An 18648-nucleotide genomic window follows, 5' to 3' on the forward strand; every position below is an offset into this window, starting at 1 on the left:
AAAGAAATGTGAGTTCTTGGGCTTCACCCAGTCCTCCTGGCTCAGACACCCTGGGGGTGGCATCAGCCCGTGAGTACCAACAAGCCCACAGAGTCTCAGGCACACTGAATGTGAACGGCACTGCCCCAAGGGACCTGGAGGTGGAGCCCATACCCAGGGGCAGAACACCAGGATGAAAGGAGGATTGGATTTTTCTGGGGGAGGACAGAAAAGGTATGATTAGTCTTGAAGAGCACTCTATCAATTGGCCAGCCTCTTGGGAGTCTTGCAGCTTCATATTGCAGACCTGCAGAAAGCCAATGTCATGCCAGAGTTATTTTAGAGCAAAAGGAACTCCAGGCCGAAGCTCCCCAGAGAGAGCTCAATGCACTACAGGGCCCAGGAGGTAGGGCACCCTCTCCCTTTCTCAGGTCCACCAAGGAGCTGATCCAAGGGACACGGGTGAGAAGGAAATGAAGTCGGAGGGGGCGCAAGGACTTTGCAATCTGTAAGACTCTGTGTGTGATTAAAGGATCGTTTTTATTTCTTGTAAAGAGGTTTGGCACTCTGTCAGGCTCCTCCAGGCCACACGGACACACACGGACATGAGCACACAGGCACTAGGATAACAGCCAGGCCCCGAGCTTAGTCCGCGGGGATTTGTGGGGGACGGGGGTTGCCTGGCCTCCCCGAGTGGCCTTTGAGGAAGAGGAGGCCGCAGCCCATGAAGATGGGTCCATGAAGCTCCGAGACCAAACCCCTCCTCCCCTTCATGACCCAGCGCCCAGGCTCATATGGCCTGGTCCTGCCTCCGTCTCAGGCTGAGCTCGCGGGCTGCTGCCAGGAAGGCCCCCCCGGTGAGCAGCTCCGCGATGAAGCTGATCCAACCCAGGGCCAGGGACCAGCCGAAGTGGATGTCCACCTGGTCCAGGAGGGCCTTCTCCTCCAGGAGACACAGCGCCTCCCGGAAGGCGGCGGCTGAATATGCTATGTAGACGCTGATCCCAGCGAGGGTCACCGTGGCTGCAGGGAGGGCAAAGGGAGAGCAGATCAACCCCACCCCGCCCCAGCACTCCCCTCCTCCTTGCCCTGCCCAGCCACGCTGCCCGACGTCCAGCATCCTCGTTCCTTCCTGCCGCAGGACCTTTGTGCCTGCTGGTCTCCCCACTAGATGTACTCACCCCTGCTTCTCTGCCTGTCATGGACAACTCCTACCCTCCCCGCACGTCGCAGCTCAGGCTTCGATTCCTGGACTTGCCTGAGCAGTGATTCCACAGCACCATACAGCTGCCCATCACTGCCCGGGTCACAATTGCAACTTTGCATTCGTTTGTGTAATTTTTTTTTTTTTTTTTTGAGACAGAGTCTCACTCTGTTGCCCAGTGCGGTGGTGCAGTGGTGCGATCTCAGCTTGCTGCAATCTCAGCTTGCTGTGCTGCAACCTCCGCCTCCCAGGTTCAAGCTGTTCTCCTGCCTCAGCCTCCTGAGCAGCTGGGACTACAGGTGCCCACCACCACGCCTGGCTAATTTTTGTATTTTCAGTAGGGACAGGGTTTCACGATATTGGCCAGGCTGGTCTCAAACTACTGACCTCAAGTGATCCGCCTGTCTCAGCCTCCCCAAGTGCTTGGATTGCAGCGTGTTTGTGTAATTGTTTAACTAACATCTGTGTCCCATGAGTCTCCAGAGGGCAGACGCTCGTGTTGGTTTTGCTCATTTTCAATTCCCCAGCACCTAGAATGGTGCCTGGCCCATGGTGGTTTTCCACAGATATTAGATTTGAGCCACATGGTCCAGTACAATAGCCACTGGCCAGTTACACATGGCTATTTAAATTTAAGTTAATTAATTTAAATAAAGTTAACAGCTCAGTCCCCCAACAGCACTCGCTGCCCTGGCCTGGTTTGCAGCTCCCGACGCTCAGCACGGATTAGGGAACTTCTCCACCATCACAGAAACTTCTACCAGGCAGTGCTGGTTTTGAGAATTTGTCATTGGGTGAACTATGAATGCTAGTATTAATAATAATAGTGAGTGGTTAGAGGAAATGAGAGCTTTGCAATATTTTCACCTCCAGACATCCCTTTTGCTTTTTTCCCTCTGTGGATTCCAGCATGTCATCACTGCTGTCTTTTTTTTTTTTTTTTTTTTAAAGGAACGTTTCAAATACACAGGGATACAGGGAGCCGTAAGGCAGCCAACCACATGCCAGGTCTTATTTTTCAAAACCTCTGATCCACTGAACCAACCAATGGTGTGAACCTAGCCAATGTCTGTCCACCTGTTGTTTTGTTTCGTCTTGTTTTTGTGTGTGCTGCTGTTTACTTGACAAGTATTTATGGTGCACGGCACAAGGGTTTGATATGCGTGTGTACACTGTGGAATGGCTCAGTCAAGCTATTCAACACAGGCACGGCCTCACATACTTAGCATTTCTTTTGTGTGTGGTGAGCACTAAAATCTACTCTCAGCGATTTTCAAGAACACAGTAGGCTGTTGTTAACTGCTGTGACCATGATGCCCAATAGATCACTGGACTTCCTCCTTTTGAACTGAAATTGTGTGTTCTTTGACCAACATCTCCCCTCCCCCCGCCCGGCCCACCAGCCTGTTCCATTCTCTGTTTCTGTGAATTTGACTCTCCTGGATTCTACATAGAAAGGAGATCATGAGGTGTTTGTCTTTCTGAGCCTGGTCATGCCCGTTTTTTAGTCAATCAAAGCAGTATCTATCAGAATGGCTGATCAGCAGGGAAGCTTGAGGGTGGCTGGAGAGAGGGTCTCTTGTCAACTCACAGCCCTAAAGCTTGAAGCCATCACGAGTTTGGGCAAAGGTGATATATGTGGCTTCTTCGGTGAAATAATAAAAACGATTCTTGGAAGCTGCTCCCTCTGCCCTGCTCCTGTCTTGGAACCAGAGACGAAGTGATTCTGGACTGGAAACTACTCATCTCTTCCAACTGATATCCCAGAAGGGGAAAATGAACCCCATGAGGTCCTGGGATCCCCCTCCTTTGCTGAGGGTTCATACACAGTAGCCACTGCCCAACCCCCAGACCACAAGCCAGAGCCCCAGGCAGGGTGGGCACCTACCTCCAAAGAGGAAGAGAGTTCCAGTGAGCAGAAGGAGGAGGTAGGCTCGGAGGAGGAAGCTCAGAAACCCTGTCATCCCCCCAAAAACCATCAGGATCAGGCTGAGCGGCAGCAGAATCACAAACGTCCCATGCATGGCTTAGAAGAGACAGAGAGGATACCAGGCAGAGGAGAGTTACTAACATCCTTCATTCAATCAACAAACACTTCCCAAGCACCTACTGGAGCTGGGGAAAATCCACACTGTCACTGCCCCTGTGACTATTACTTCTACTGTTTCTCATGATGATGATGACCATGGCAACAGTGGTTGAGGCTCATCGTGTGCAAGGCTGTGTGCTTTGTTGTTGTTGTTTGTTATTGTTTGTTTTGGTTTTGAGGCAGGGTCTTGCTCTGTCATCCAGGCTGGAGTACAAAGGTATGACCATGACTCACTGCAGCCTAAACCTCCTGGGCTTAAGGGAACCTTTCACCTCAGCTGCCCGAGTAGCTGGGACTGCAGGTGTGCACCACCACACCCGGCTAATTTTTTGATTTTTGGTAAAGATGAGGTCTTGATATGTCGCCCAGACTGGTCTCAAACTCCTGGACTCAAGCGATCCTCCTACCTTGGCCTCCCAAAGTGCTTGCATGACAGGTGTGAGCCACTGTGCCTGGCCAGAGCTGGTTTCTAACAAGGGGGGAGCCACAGTGCAGATGCTCACACACATCATTAATTATTCATTACAAGAGCTGGGTGTTAGGGAGAACTTGGGACTGGGGGATGGCTGGCAGTGGTTTCTGCCTTGGCTCTGCCTCCACAGCCATGGGACCTTAAGAGATCTAAAAGCCACTGTGGTCTTTAGCATGGCATTTGGGGGCAGCACTTGCTGATAATTTAGAAGTTATCCTTCTCCCAAGGCTGGCTTCACTGACCGAAGTGCCCGCCCCGTTCTCTTCAAGAACGTATTTGTCGCCACAAGGAGGAGCCTCGTGCAAGCTTTTTGGGTTTTGTTTTGTTTAAAGTTTTTGCCAGCACCTTGATTGCATCATGCAAGCTTTTTGGATGGGATGGGGGAGCAGGGACTCTGTGGATGAAGGGCTTTGGGCATTGAGAGAACTAAAGGGGACTCTGTTATTCTCAGGGCATGAAGACCACATGATGTGTGGGATAACCAAAGTGAAGGGGGAGATGCTGTCCCTGGATTGCAAAGCCGAACGGATCCACCTGGAAAACAGTCCTGCATTGAATGTATTTCTCTTGCCTCCTCTTTAATAAGATCTGGGACCAATTCTAGAGAACTCCCAAGGCCAAACAGTCAAAGACAAATATTAATATAATCTATAAAATCAGCAAGTAGAAAAGAATGAATGACATGAAAGTCAAGACCCATGGTGGGGGCTGAATGGAGGAAGAGGAAGAGGAAAGGAGGAAGTCTAAGGTTTCAGGGTCTATACCTCTGCCACTACTTTGGCTCTGAGCTTCCCAGCAGCCAAAGAAAAAAGTGAAACAAGTGCAAAGTTATCTTTTTATCCATCCTTCATTTACGAAATGTGTATTGGTTGTTTACTATGAGCTGGGTGCCAAGCATCTTTAAATCCTTTTGGCAATAGGATAGGTATGAAAATAAATACTTTCTTCTCATCCTTCAGTATGAAAATAAATACTTTCTTCTCATCCTTTAGTACAGGCTAAGCATCGTTTGTTCCAGGAAGTCTTTCCTTACTCTATATTCACCACTGTCCATCCAGTCAAGTGCTCTTCCTCTGTGCCCCCTCAGCACCCCATAGGGACAGGCATTTATTACCTAGTGTTGAGGGCATCTGAGTCACTTTTATGTCTCACCTGACAGAACATGAGTTCCTTGGTCAGGAGGATCTTATTTGATCTTATTTCCTTGTACACAATTGTGTCCCTGAGTTTCTAGCAGAAGTTCTGTTCTGGGACATGGTAAGTGCTGAAGAGATGTGCGTTGACCAATGTATTGAATGAACGAGTGAATGAATGAGTGAATTTTAAGCTAGACAGTGTGGCTCTCAGGCAGGAAAAATATGGCAGTTTCTAGGCAATAAGAAAAAAACTGAGGAAGCCTAAGAGATGACCTCATGGCAATGAAAAATATAGACTTCAGAGCCAGATTATTTGCACTCGAATTCAGGCTGACTGTGGGGTCCTAGGCATGTCATGTAATTACTCAGAACCTCCATTTCCACTTCTTATGAAATGGAGGTAAAAGTATATGGCTCACTGAATTATCATGAGAATAATACTTGTAAAGACCATAGGGCAACATGGGGCGATGTAGTAAGATGTGCAGTCTTGTGTCCCATAGAGCAGGCACTAAATAAATCATAACTCTACCAATAATAAAGATGATGAGAATAATAATTTGGTCTGTGACCTCCACTGTGACCAAATCATTTTGTCTTCAGTCCCTCAAGTGGCACTAACTTTGGTGAGTCAAGAAAACAAGACTGAACTTCCTCCCAGGGCTGTCCTGGGATGAAATGTGATTACAGGGGATGAGACCTATGGTCTTTCTTCCTTTCTTTCTTTCTTTTTCAGGGAAAAGTCTTGGGCAGGGAAGTACCACAGCTCATGCAAACACCTAGTCCTTTAAAATCCATCCCCCGCACACCATCATCTCAGACTGTGGCCGAGAAAGGAAATCATTTCTCATTCAGAAATTAATGAGGTTTCCCAGAGCTGATGCAGCCGTGGCGGCCCCATGTGAGTTCCGCAGTCATGCTGCAAGCTGCCTTGATGTCCGCATTCAATTAAATGTCTGGGTAAGAACAAGTTACCCAGGAGAGACTTGTAAAATCTCCTGCTGAAATTTGGTTTAGCTTTCTTTGTGTGTGTGCCCTATTCTTCCCTATGTTTTTTTTCCCCCAGGATTGTGGTTTTAGAACATGAATATTGATTCCAAGTTCTGTTCTACTTGCAAATGTTCCCATCGCTAGCCACATCTCTGAATGCACCTGGGGAAGACATTCCCCTTTGGAATGTGGGTATGATAAAAATAATCATCATCACCAATTTTGTGGGGGCTGGGTTACTTGGGACATGGTGGATATGTACTTTCAGAGTGAGAGGTTACAGTCAAAAGACCACTGAATAAGAGTCTGTGCCATACAAGCTGTGTGACTTTGGACAAATGACTGGACCACTCTGAGCCTCGTCGGCAAAACAAGAGTAAAAACACCTGCCCACTGATCTCCTAGAACTTACTAAAGTCAGCAAACATATTAAGAGTGTCTGCTGTGAGTCTAGCTCCACATTGAGCACTGAAGACAAAGAAATAAGTCACAGGCAGTTCCTCTCTTGCAGGCATGTTGATGGAGTAACTGTATGATTGACCATCCAAACCACACTTTTGAGAATCAAACAATCATCAATGGCATTCAGTTATCTACCATGACCATAGGTGTCTACAGGGACCAGGCAGGATAAACCAGGACAACTGGTCCCCCTACTTCTCCGTTTATTGTTTCAGTAAACACTGATGCAACACCTGCCACCTATGCTCACCAGGGTTTCAATGTCAGCCCTATCACTTCTAGCTGAGGGGCTGTAGGCAAGTTACTTTATAACTTTCAAGCCTCAGTTTTCTTATCAACTAAATGGGAATACTAAGAGTATGCACTTCACAGGATTGTGTACTGAGGATGAGATAAAATGGACAAACTTCTTAGAATAGTGCTTGTCACATCATAAACCTATTAAAAGTGTTAACTGTTATTCTCAGCTTGATATTGGGCTATCTAAATGAAATAATGTGCGTGAAATCTTGCACACCTTTTGGTAATATGCAAAACCTGTTACAACCAAACACAGATCTAAGGTCATGAGACCTGATTCCCGTTCATCAACAAGCCTCTAATGAACTCCTGTGATAGAGAGAAAGAAAGAAAGAGTTTCCAGGCCGGGCACGGTGGCTCATGCCTGTAATCCCAGCACTTTGGGGGGCCGAGCTGGGTGGATCATGAGGTCAGGAGTTCAAGACCACCCTGGCTAACACGGTGAAACCCCATCTCTACTAAAAAATAAAAATAAATAAATAAATAAAAATAAAAATAAAGAAAGAGTTTCCAGTTTCTGGGAACTGGCGTGGCGCTCATAGCTAGACCGCAGTATTCTGCTGGATATAATATCTTAGAACTCTGACATCAGACGAGGTCATCTGAGACCGCAACACAATGAGGCCCAGCAAGGGCACGCCACAGGCTGCCTAAGCAGAGGTGAAAACGAGGTCTCTGTGCCACCCACAAAATATCCACACCTCCTCCTCCCAGCCAATATGAGTGTCCCTACTTGCTGAACACAGCTAGTCTGCCTCCCTGTAGATGAGACTGAGATATTCGGTCACAGAATTGTCTCCCCTTCCTGATATTACCCGTCCAGAGCAAACCTCCAACTCCTCAGACCCTCCAGGGTCACTCGATCAAAGCCCGAATCCCGTAAGTCCTTCCTAGCAACCTCTTACTGAGACACCCCACGGCTCCCCATGGTGTGTGTTCTCCTTTGCTGCAATAAGTAATAAACCCCAACTTGAACTGCAGGGGTGTCCCCAGTGGTCTCAGGCTGGAGGGCATTGGCAGGGGCCAGGGGCTCTCCCAGGCACTGGCGAGCGGGGAGGATATGATGGAGCAGGACAGAGGTGGCAGGAATCAAAGGCCAGCAGGACCTGGAAAACGTCTTTCTTGTGATGTATTCTTGCATATCCTGAATGCCCAATAACTTGCAACCCAGAACCTAGAAGGTAGTACATGCTCCTTGTGCAATGGATGGCTGAGTTAATGAATGAGAGAAGGAAAAAAGGAAGGAAGGAAGGGAGGGAGGAAACTGAGCATTTGCTGAGCATCTAACAGGTGCATTATTTTGGGATGGGTATTGTAGAGGTAAAAAGTTGAATCAGATATAAATCCCACCTCCTTGGAACTTATAATTCATAAAGGAAGTTCAGATGTAGACATAAATTGCTGTAATGTTAGGCGAAAGTGGTGCCTTAAGAGACTCAGCCAGCCATGTGTCAGTTCAGAGATGCCAGGCTAAGTCCACATGATCACAGGCCCTCCATTTAAGGCAGTGAATTTTAGAGGAAAGTGTGGAGTATTTAGAGTCAGACCTGAGTGTGGTTCTTACTAGCCATGTGACTTCAGACAAGCTGCCTCATTGAGCTTCGATTTTCTCATCTGAAAAACGGAAATGGACCATATTCATCTTGACATAAGGACCGTAGCAGATGACTGGGGCTCAAGCCCTCATCAAGAGCCACTTCCCTTCCCTCTACTCTGCAGATCTAACTGGCCTTTTCCTTCTCCCACAGACCCTGAAGCTGTCAAAGGTGTCTGCCTTCAACAGCTAGAGAGGAATGATGTGGGGGCAGCTACTGCATTGGACTCAAATGCAAACTTCCTGAACCTTGGATTTCCGCCTCAGTTCTGTCATTCCCTGTTGATGGTCTTGGGAGAGAAGGATCTTGGGTCTGAGGCCAGCCAGATACTCTTACTGACCCTGTGACCTTAGGTAAGTCCCTTCACCTCCGTGAGCCCTCATTTCCTCATTTGTAAAAAATATTTAAGACGTGGCCGGGCGCGATGGCTCACACCTGTAACCCCAGCACTTTGGGAGGCCGAGGCGGGCAGATCACGAGGTCAGGAGATAGAGACCATTCTGGCTAACATGGTGAAACCCCATCTCAACTACAAATACAAAAAAACTAGCCGGGCGAGGTGGCGGGCGCCTGTAGTCCCAGCTACTCGGGAGGCTGAGGCAGGAGAATGGCGTGAACCCGGGAGGTGGAGTTTGCAGTGAGCTGAGATCCAGCCACTGCACTCCAGCCTGGGTGACAGAGCGAGACTCCGTCTCAAAAAAAAAAAAATTGAAGACCTAAGACCTCCCTGCAGGGTTGTTTTCCGGATTGGCAATGTTTTCTTTTTTTTCTTTCTTTTTTTTTTTTTTTTAGAGATGGAGTCTTGCTCTGTCACCCAGGCTGGAATGCAGTGGTACCATCTCAGATCACTGCAACTTCCACTTTCTGGGTTCAAGCAGTTCTCCTGTCTCAGCCTCCTGAGGAGCTGGGACTACAGGTGCCCGCCACCACTCCTGGATAATTTTTGTATTTTTAGTAGAGACGGCGTTTCACCATATTGGTCAGGCTGCTCTTGAACTCTTGACCTCAAGTGATCCACCCACCCTGGCCTCCCAAAGTGCTGGCCTTATAGGTATGAGACACCAGCAGTGTTTTCAAAAGCACTGAACTCAACCCTGAGCACAGGCATTCGTTCAGAAATAAATGCCTCAGGGTCCCCAGTGAGGGCCAAGCCCTGTTCTAGGGCCTGGGGACACCCAATTGAACAATGTCACTGCCCTGATGGAGTTCACAGGTGGGCACAGGAGACAGAGTAGCCAGGAAGCAGGGAAAAAAGATCATTGCAGGTTGTGATGTCTCACAAAGGATATAAGTGTGATGATGCAGAAAAACAGGTGGGCAGTGGCAGGGAGACCTTGTTCTTGGATCAGGTGGTGGTATTAGTTTCCTGTGGTGACTGTAACACATAAAGGCAAATTGGGTGGCTTCCAAGCAGCAGGAATTTGGTCTCTTACAGTTCTGGAGGCCAAAAGTACAAAATCAAGATATCAGCAGGACCATGTTCCCTTTGATGGTTCTAGGGGAGAATCCTTCCTCGCCTCTCTCACGTCCTGGGAGCCGTTGGCAATCTGTGATGCTCGCTGGCTTGTGGCTACATCACTCCAATCCCTGCCTCCATCCACACATGGCCACCTTCTCCTCTTCTTATAAGGACGCTTGTCACAGGATTTAGGGCCCACCAAGTTAGTCCAAGGTTATCTCATCTCGAGAGTCTGAATTACACCTGCAAAGATGCTCTTTCTGAATAAATCACATTCGCAGGTACTGGGGCTTAGTACATGAGTGTATCTTTTTAGGAGTGACACCACCCACACAGTGCCACGTCTTGGATGGCATTCAGTGGGTACTCAATAGATGATAGCTATGATTATTACATGGAATTACTAGTAATATTAAAATATTGGCTGGGCGTGGCGGCCCACACCTGTAACCCCAGCACTTTGAGAGGCTGAGACAGGCGGATCACCTCAGGTCAGAAGTTCAAGACCAGCCTGGGCAACATGGTGAAACCCCCTTTCTACTAAAAATACAAAAATTAGCTGGGCGTGGTGGCACAGGCCTGTAATCCCAGCTACTTGGGAGGCTGAAGCAGGAGACTCACTTGAACCTCGAAGGCGGAGGTCACAGTGAGCCGAGATTGTACCACTGCACTCTAACCTGGGTGACAGAGTGAGACTCCATCTCAAGAAAATAAAATAAAATAAAATAAAATATTGGCAGGACATTGTTTCATCAATGGTAAACGTGTGTGCCCAAGTGCAGAGATACTTTAGATGCAAAACGCTTTGTTGCAAGTCAAGAGAAAGGCAACCCCAGAAATCAGCAAAGATGTTCACACCAAAAACAAACAAAAGAAGTGTTTGTGACTGCTCCATTATCATGCTGTTTGAAGAGCTGCTCAAGGGGGAAAGCAGCCTTCCATGATGTTTGCCAGGTCGGGAAGCCCCGGGGTGGTTAGTGCTCTTACGCAGACTGGAGGGATGTCTCTTACCCCAGGAACATCCAAAGCTCTGGCAAAAGAAGAAGGTCTCAGGGTCCACTTACTACAAGGAAGAAATATCATCGCCTCTATTTTCTAACCTTGTCAGTGTGACTTTGAGACTTCAGAAGAAGCTCAGAGCTATGCAGTCCTGTTATGCCTGGTAAGGAAGTGGCTTTTAAAATTATATATATATATATCCTTCAATCTGTCCTGGAGGATGGGAACTACCTCCAAGAGGTATTGTTAGGATACGGAAAGAGCAGGAGTCTCCAAGCAAAGACGTGAGTTCCAATCCTGACTCTGCCTCTTACCCAAGCAAACCACATCATCGCTCAAAAGTCTCGTTTTCCTCACCTGTCAATTGGACTCTGGCCTTCTAGAGCCGTGGGCACCGAATATGAGAATAATTGTCTCTCTTTTTTTTTTTTTTTTTTGAGACGGAGTCTCGCTCTGTTGCCCAGGCTGGAGTGCAGTGGCGCGATCTCGGCTCACTGCAAGCTCCGCCTCCCAGGTTTACGCCATTCTCCTGCCTCAGCCTCCCGAGTAGCTGGGACTACAGGCGCCCGCCATCTCGCCCGGCTAGTTTTTTGCATTTTTTAGTAGAGACGGGGTTTGTCTCGATCTCCTGACCTCGTGATCCACCCGTCTCGGCCTCCCAAAGTGCTGGGATTAAAGGCTTGAGCCACCGCGCCCGGCCAAGAATAATTGTCTCTTTCTCATCTTCAACTTAGACTCTACCAGGTAGGAGTTTTTAATTCCCATTTCACAGGTGGGAAAATTGAGGTTCAGGGAACTTACATCAAATACCCTAAGATCTAATGACCATGAAGTGTCAGAGCTGGAATGAAATTACAAAGGAAGTGGACAAAGGGGTCATGGAACGCAGACGTGGACACGTACTCCAGATTGAGAAGTTAAGAAAGGCTTCCTGAGTGGGGAGAGGTCTCAGCTGAGACCTGGAGGCAAGACAGTGAGGCGTTAACTGGGCTGAGAGGTAGGAGAAGGATTCCCAAAAGAGGGGACAGAAAATGCCAACATCCAGAAGCAGGAGACATCCAAAGTAGCAATATCTCAGCTCTTACAGCTGGAGAGGTGAGCTAGGATCAGAAATAACTCTACAAGCCACACTAATGAGAAATCCAACCATCAGAGGCAGCCCTCTTGGAGCTTGCTTTACAACAGCACATGATAACATTCTTCTTAGAAAAAATTAAAACAAGGCCCAGCACGAGGCTGAGGCAGGAGAATCACTTGAACCTGGGAGGCAGAGGTTGCAGTGAGGTGAGATCACACCACTGCACTCCAGGCTGGGTGACAGAGCGAGACTCCATCTCAAAAGAAATTAAAGAAAGAAAAAATTAAAACAAGACCCTTTTGGCCACCACTCCAAGCCCTGTGTCTTCCTCTCCTTTCCAGAGTGACCCTCTGTAAATGACTCAGTGTGCATCTTCCCAGTTTTTTTCTATACATTTATAATTTTTCTATATATTCACATATTCCTCAAACTCTACAATGCACAGTTGATTACACTTTTTTTGTTGTTTGTTTCTGAGATAGGGTCTCACTCTGACACGCAGGCTGAAGTGCCATGGGCCTTATCTCGGCTCACTGCAACCTCCATCCCCAGGCTCAAGAACCTCCGACTTCAGTCTCCCAAGTAGCTGGGACCACAGGCACATGCCACCACGTCCGGCTAATTTTTTGTATTTTTGGTAGAGACAGGGTTTCACCATGTTGCCCAGACTGGTCTAGAACTCAGGAGCTCAAGTGATCCACCTGCCTCAGCCTCCCAAAGTGCTGGGATTACAGGCGTGAGCCACCACACCCAGCCTTTATCGTACTTTAACGGATTGAAAACAGAGTATGTTTGACCATCCACAGCACCTCACAATCATAATTGGCAGTATATTTGTCTATCTTAATGGCACATAAACGTGCATCTTACAATTTTGTTATATGCCCGCAGAAAAGGTGTAATATTAGGGACTTTCTTTCAGGGGGGATAATAAATGACATCCTACTGCCCATAACACTCTGTAACTTGATTTTTTCATTCCACAATACATCTTAATATTTTCTTTTTATAGGCTATATAATATTAATACTAATATGCATTCGTAGATTCTTTTTACAGGCTATATAATATTCCATAACATAAATATACACCTATAAATGTCTAGCCATTTCTCCATCTAGCCATTTCTCCACTGGGCTGTATATATCTTGTTTTTCAGTTTCAAACTGGTATGGTGAACTTCCTAGAAGCCTCACATGGCCGACACCAAGAAGTGGACTTGTGTGTGTGTGAGAGAGACAGGGTCTCACTCTGTCGCCCAGGCTGGAATGCAATTGTATGATCTCGGCCCACTGAAACCTCTGACTCTTGGGCTCAAGCAATTCTCGTGCCTCAGGCCTCCCAAGTAGCTGGGACTACAGGCACACGCCACCATGCCTGGCTAATTTTTGCATTTTTAGTAGAGACAGGGTTTTGTCATGTTGGCCAGGCTGCTCTCAAACTCCTGGCCTCAAGTGATCTGCCACCTTACTCTCCCAAAGTGCTGGGATTACAGGTGTGAGCCACCGGGCCCAGCCAGAAGTGGACTTGCTTTAAATATGAACTTTTGTTAGTTTAAAATGTGGCCTTGACTTTTTAATGGGCACCTCAGAAAGGCAGCCTGAAGCCCAGTCCCTAGTGCCCAGAGGAGCGAAGATCCACAGGCACCTGCTCCCTCCCTGCCTGCCTGCAGCACAGCTATACATAAATCACACGGAGAGTTCCTCCCTCCTGGGCTCAGGCAGCCTCTTCACGCATTTATGTTCCCAATCCTTGCTCTGTCCCTCACCTCCTCCACTCTTGCAATTTGCACCAGGCATCGTGGGTGGGCTGGTTTTAATTTTCCATGTCACTGCAACAGCCCAGCACCCAGAAAAACTGCAAATCAAATCTTGTGATTTTCCAACCTGGTCGCCTCAGAGGACAGCCAGGCCAGACCACTTCCTCTCAGTTCAGCTTCCACCACTGGCGTGCTGTGTTGGACAAGACGTCTGGCCTCTCTGGGTCTGGTGTCCTCATCTGGCCAGCCTGGCCTCTCTCACAGGCTCTTAGGAGACAGAGCTGAGGTAAGACACAGGAAAAAAAAAAAAAAACAGAAGTGCCCTGAAGAAGCGCTTTCCACATCAGCCTCCAGAAATACCAGTCTTCCTGCTATTTCTGGAACATACCAAGCTCAGTCCTGCCTCATGACTCTGAATCTGCTGTTCCTTCCCGTAATGCAGGTCTCTGGTTTCCTGTCTGAAAGAGGCAATGTTGGATAGCAGGACTTTGAACCCCAGAAACAGGCTAGGAGCTCCTCTGGGCTACCATGACCTCTAGTCTTAACATACACACATTATACTGAAACTATAATCAGTGTTGCATTGCTTCAATGGAGTAGAAACAAACTGCTAGGTAGGCTGGGTGTGGTGGTTCATGCCTGTAATCTCAGCACTTTGGGAGGCCGAGGTGGGCGGATCACTTGAGGTCAGGAGTTGGAGACCAGTCTGGCCAACATGGTGAAACCCCATCTCTACTAAAATTACAAATATGCAAAAATTATCCGGGCATGGTGGTGCACATCTGTAGTCCCAGCTACTCAGAAGGCTGAGGCAGGAGGCTCAGGATAATTGCTTGAATCCAGGAGGTGGAAGCTGCAGTGAGCCGAGATCTCAGCACTGCACTCCAGCCTGGGCAACAGAGCGAGACAGACAGACAAAAGAAAAAAAAAGAGAAAGAGAGAGAGAGAGAAAGAGAGAAAGGGAGAAAGGGAAAGAAACAGAGAGAGAGAGAAACTGCTAGGGTTCAAATCCTAGAAGTTCCAGTTACTGTGCAAACTTAAATACCATACCTAACTTCTCTATATCTCATCTGCAAAGTGAGGATGATAATAATAGTGCCTCTTGGGCTGCTGTGAAGATTAAATGAGTAGATACAAACCAAGAGCTCAGAATAGTGTCTGGCACACAGCAACTGTCTCACCATGTTATACACCAGGCAACTAGCCCAGTACTGGGGATGAAATCAGTATGTACTGAGCACATACATGTGTCTGGTGGGTCTGCAATGATTCGCTCTATTTCATAGATGAAAAGCTTGAGGCTCAGGATGGCAATATGAATTAGAGCAGGAAGAGGAGGCGTTAACTGAGCTCCTACTATGCGCAAGGCCCAGTGCTGGCTGCTTTGTTTATGTGATCTCATTTCATCTTAGAACAGCCCATTTGTGGATGCAGGTGACTCATCAGAAGTCACACAGCTGGCCAAGCACAGTGGTTCAGGCCTGTTATCCCAGCACTTTGGGAGGCCAAGGCAGGAGGATCACTTGAGCCCAGGAGTTTCAGACCAGCCTGGGCAGCATAGTAAGACCCCCACCTCTACAAAAAAAAAAAATACAAAAATTAGTCGGGTGTAATGGTGAACACCTGTGGTTCCAGCTACTTGGGAGGCTAAGGCAGGAGAACTGCTTGAGCCTGGGAGGTGGAGGCTGCAGTGAGCTATGATCGCGCTACTGCACTCCAGCCTGGGCAACAGAGCAAGACTCTGTCTCAAAAAAAAAAAAAAAAAAAGTCCCACAGCCAGCAAGAAGTAGGGCCAGGATTTGAACCCCGTGATATAGGCACATGTGGGTTTTGCCCACCCCTACACCTAACAACAGCAACTTGATCTGCCTGTGACCATGTGACCACTCCTCCCCACCTTCCCACCCCTATCTATGGAGCTGATCCCAACCCACCCAAGTTACAAGTGGGCACATGACTCAGCCTGGCCAATTAGCACATTCCATCCCCTTGGCTCCAGGTATTGGCTCAGGACTGAGCATGTGACCCAATGTGGTCCAGTGGAAAACCTAGCTGGAAATTTGGTGGAATTCTTGAGAAACAAAATGTCTCTCTTACTACGGTAGCTAAGGTGGGAGAGGATTTATCTGAAAGCAGAACTCAAACAGAAGAAAGCAAAGCCCAAAACAAAGAGGAAAGAAATTGAGTTTAACAGTGGATTCCAGCAGACACGAGCTTTTCAGTTACCTGAACCAGTAATTTCTTTTCTTATTGAAGCCCGTAAGATTTGAGTTTCTGTCACTTGCCACCAAAAAGATCCTGGCTGACACAGCTAGCCTGGTTCATTCTAGACCATAGCTCTTTCATCTACACTGTGCTGAATTTGAAGACCTCCTTTCCACCAAAAATAATTCCAGTCCCTAGTCCAAGAAACAAACCCATGACTTCCCCAGAGCAAATCTGGAAGGCAAAACACTTCATTCAGCAAAGTGGATTTTGCTGACAAGGAACCTGTTTCACTGAAAACTTCTCTCTGTGACTGAAAGAGTGGAGGTTATGGGATGTACCTGTTTATGGACTTGATATTTCTGCTCAACTCCACTCTCCCAAGGTGGCTAAGTAGAATTAAGGAGATGTGTTACTCTGTTCTCATGCTGCTAATAAACACATACCTGGCTGGGCATAGTGGCCCTCCCTGTAATCCCAGTACTTTGGGAGGCCGAGGCAGGCAGATCACCTGAGGTCAGGAGTTCAAGACCAGCCTGGCCAACATGGTCAAACCCCGTCTCTACTAAAAATACAAAAAAAATAGCCAGGTGTGGTGGTGGGCACCCGTAATCCCAGCTACTCAGGAGACTGAGGCAGGAGAATCACTTAAACCCAGGAGGTGGAGGTTGCAGTGAGCCAAGATCGTACCATTGCACTCCAGGCTAGGCAACAAGAGCAAAACTCCATCTCAAAAAAAAGACATATGGCCGGGCGCGGTGGCTCAAGCCTGTAATCCCAGTGCTTTGGGAGGCCGAGACGGGTGGATCACTAGGTCAGGAGATCGAGACCATCCTGGCTAACATGGTGAAACCCCGTCTCTACTAAAAACTACAAAAAACTAGCCGGGCGAGGTGGCGGGCACCTGTAGTCCCAGCTCCTCGGGAGGCTGAGGCAGGAGAATGGCGTAAACCCGGGAGGCGGAGCTTGCAGTGAGCTGAGATCCGGCCACTGCCCTCCAGCCCAGGCGACAGAGTGAGACTCTGTCTCAAAAAAAAAAAAAAAAAAAAGACATACCTGAGACTGAGTAATTTATAAAAGAAAGAGGCTTAATGAACTCACAGTTCCACACAGCTGGGGAGGCCTCACAATCATGGCTGAAAGTGAATGAGGAGCAAAGTCACGTCTTACATGGTGGCAGGCAGGAGAGCTTGTGCAGGGGAACCCCCTTTATAAAACCAGCAGATCTCGTGAGACTTATTCACTCTTAACAGCAGGGGAAAGACCCGCCCCCATGATTCAATTACCTCCCACCAGATCCCTCCCACAGCACATGGGAATTAAGGGAGCTACAATTCAAGATGAGATTTGGGTGGGGACACAGCCAAACCATATCAGGAGGCAAGTTAGATCGTGGGACTTCCCTCACAGCCCTCCATCTGCCAGGTGATGACAGTGAATTACTTGGCACTGAAGTGATCTCTCCGTGAGGGTTTTCTTAGAGGAAAAATCAAGATTTCTTCCCATACACCCCCACAAGGATTTGTCTAGGAGGCTGAACTTAGAGAACATGCTGCTTGTCAAACATGCTGCTTGTCAGCTGGCTTCTCCTCTACGGCCTCTGCAGCAGGTCCTTAAAGGAATGAAATGTCTTTATATAATAGAAGAGCTTGGACCAAACTCAAAATTCGTTTTGGAAGAAAAAGAGATTATGCAGAGGAAAAAAAAAAAAAAGCTCTTTCTGGGGGTGATTTGCAAGGAGTACATGGTGTGAAGGGGCAGCTTGTCCTTTTTCCTGGATGATATAATGGAAATAATAGCAGGTACCACCTATAGCACACTTACGGAGGCCAGGCACCACATTAGGCTCTTTAAATACACTCTCCTGGCCGGGCGCGGTGGCTCAAGCCTGTAATCCCAGCACTTTGGGAGGCCGAGACGGGCGGATCACGAGGTCAGGAGATCGAGACCATCCTGGCTAACATGGTGAAACCCCGTCTCTACTAAAAACTACAAAAAACTAGCCGGGCGAGGTGGCGGGCGCCTGTGGTCCCAGCTACTCGGGAGGCTGAGGCAGGAGAATGGCGCAAATCCGGGAGGCGGAGCTTGCAGTGAGCCGAGATCCGGCCACTGCACTCCAGTCCGGGGGAAAGAGGGAGCCCCCGTCTAAAAAAAAAAAAAAAAAAAATACACTCTCCTGTTTTACCTCACAATAACCTTAGAAAAAAAGATGACAATTATCCTCATTTTGCACAGGAGGGAACTGAGGCTCAGAGAGGTGTAACGAAATAAGGAAACGCCCATGGCCACGTGCCTACTTGGCGGTGAAACTGCCAGTTAGCCCCAGGGCTGAGGCTGAACGCGTGAATAGACTGTGCATGTGAGTTCTGCTGTTTCTCAACATCCTGGAACAAGCAGAGTTGTTGCATTGTCAAGTTTGAAGAGGAAGCCAGCCCAGTGCCTACTGTGGTTAACTGTCCAATTGACCCACGGATGTAATAAGTCAGCTGAATGCTGACCCACACCCAGCTTGGCAAAGGATCAGCGCTCCACAGATGTTACTACCTCTAGGAGGAGGCTGGAAGGAAGGGCAAAGGAAGAGTTCATGCTTACTAAGCACTTACCATACGTCTGGAACCTTGATGTCAAGTCATTCCTTGCTGACAAGTGTGGTCATTCCTTTATGACTGGTCCTAGGCAAGGTCCATTTTGTTCATCCATTTTTATCCCCTCTCATGGAATTCTAACCATATCCCTTGATGGTATCCACATCTCAGTTTGATGGATGTGAACACTGAGGCTCAGAGAGGTTAAGACACCTATCCCAGGATCACAGGACGCCTCTATAAGGGTTTTAGCTGGGACGTGACCCCCATTTCCCTCACTTCCATGACAATAATTCTTATAACTCGTTTTCTGTTGTTGTTGTTGTTGTTGTTGTT

The 18648-nt window shown here is 47.9% G+C and overlaps 1 protein-coding gene across 5 annotated transcripts in view; it reads right to left on the reverse strand.

Moving 5' to 3' along the window:
* Window positions 1-18648, reverse strand: part of TMEM114 (transmembrane protein 114) — a 73743-nt gene that overhangs the window by 42142 nt on the left and 12953 nt on the right. For 2 of the 5 annotated variants that reach the window (XM_011961374.1, XM_011961372.1), the window contains exons 3-4: window positions 3072-3209; window positions 501-1002 (exon numbers count right to left, since the gene is read on the reverse strand). The exons of 1 other annotated variant lie outside the window; for it this stretch is intronic. In XM_011961374.1, coding sequence (XP_011816764.1) covers window positions 770-1002; window positions 3072-3209 — 371 coding nt within the window. In that variant the 3' untranslated portion in view covers window positions 501-769. Of the gene's footprint in view, window positions 1-500; window positions 1003-3071; window positions 3210-14983; window positions 15098-18648 lie in introns of those variants that run through there. 2 more of the 5 variants (XM_011961373.1, XM_011961375.1) reach the window with 2 other exon arrangements.

Source organism: Colobus angolensis, unplaced genomic scaffold (genome assembly GCF_000951035.1).
Source record: "Colobus angolensis palliatus isolate OR3802 unplaced genomic scaffold, Cang.pa_1.0 Scaffold55, whole genome shotgun sequence".
In the NCBI taxonomy this organism is placed as follows: Eukaryota; Metazoa; Chordata; class Mammalia; order Primates; family Cercopithecidae; genus Colobus; species Colobus angolensis.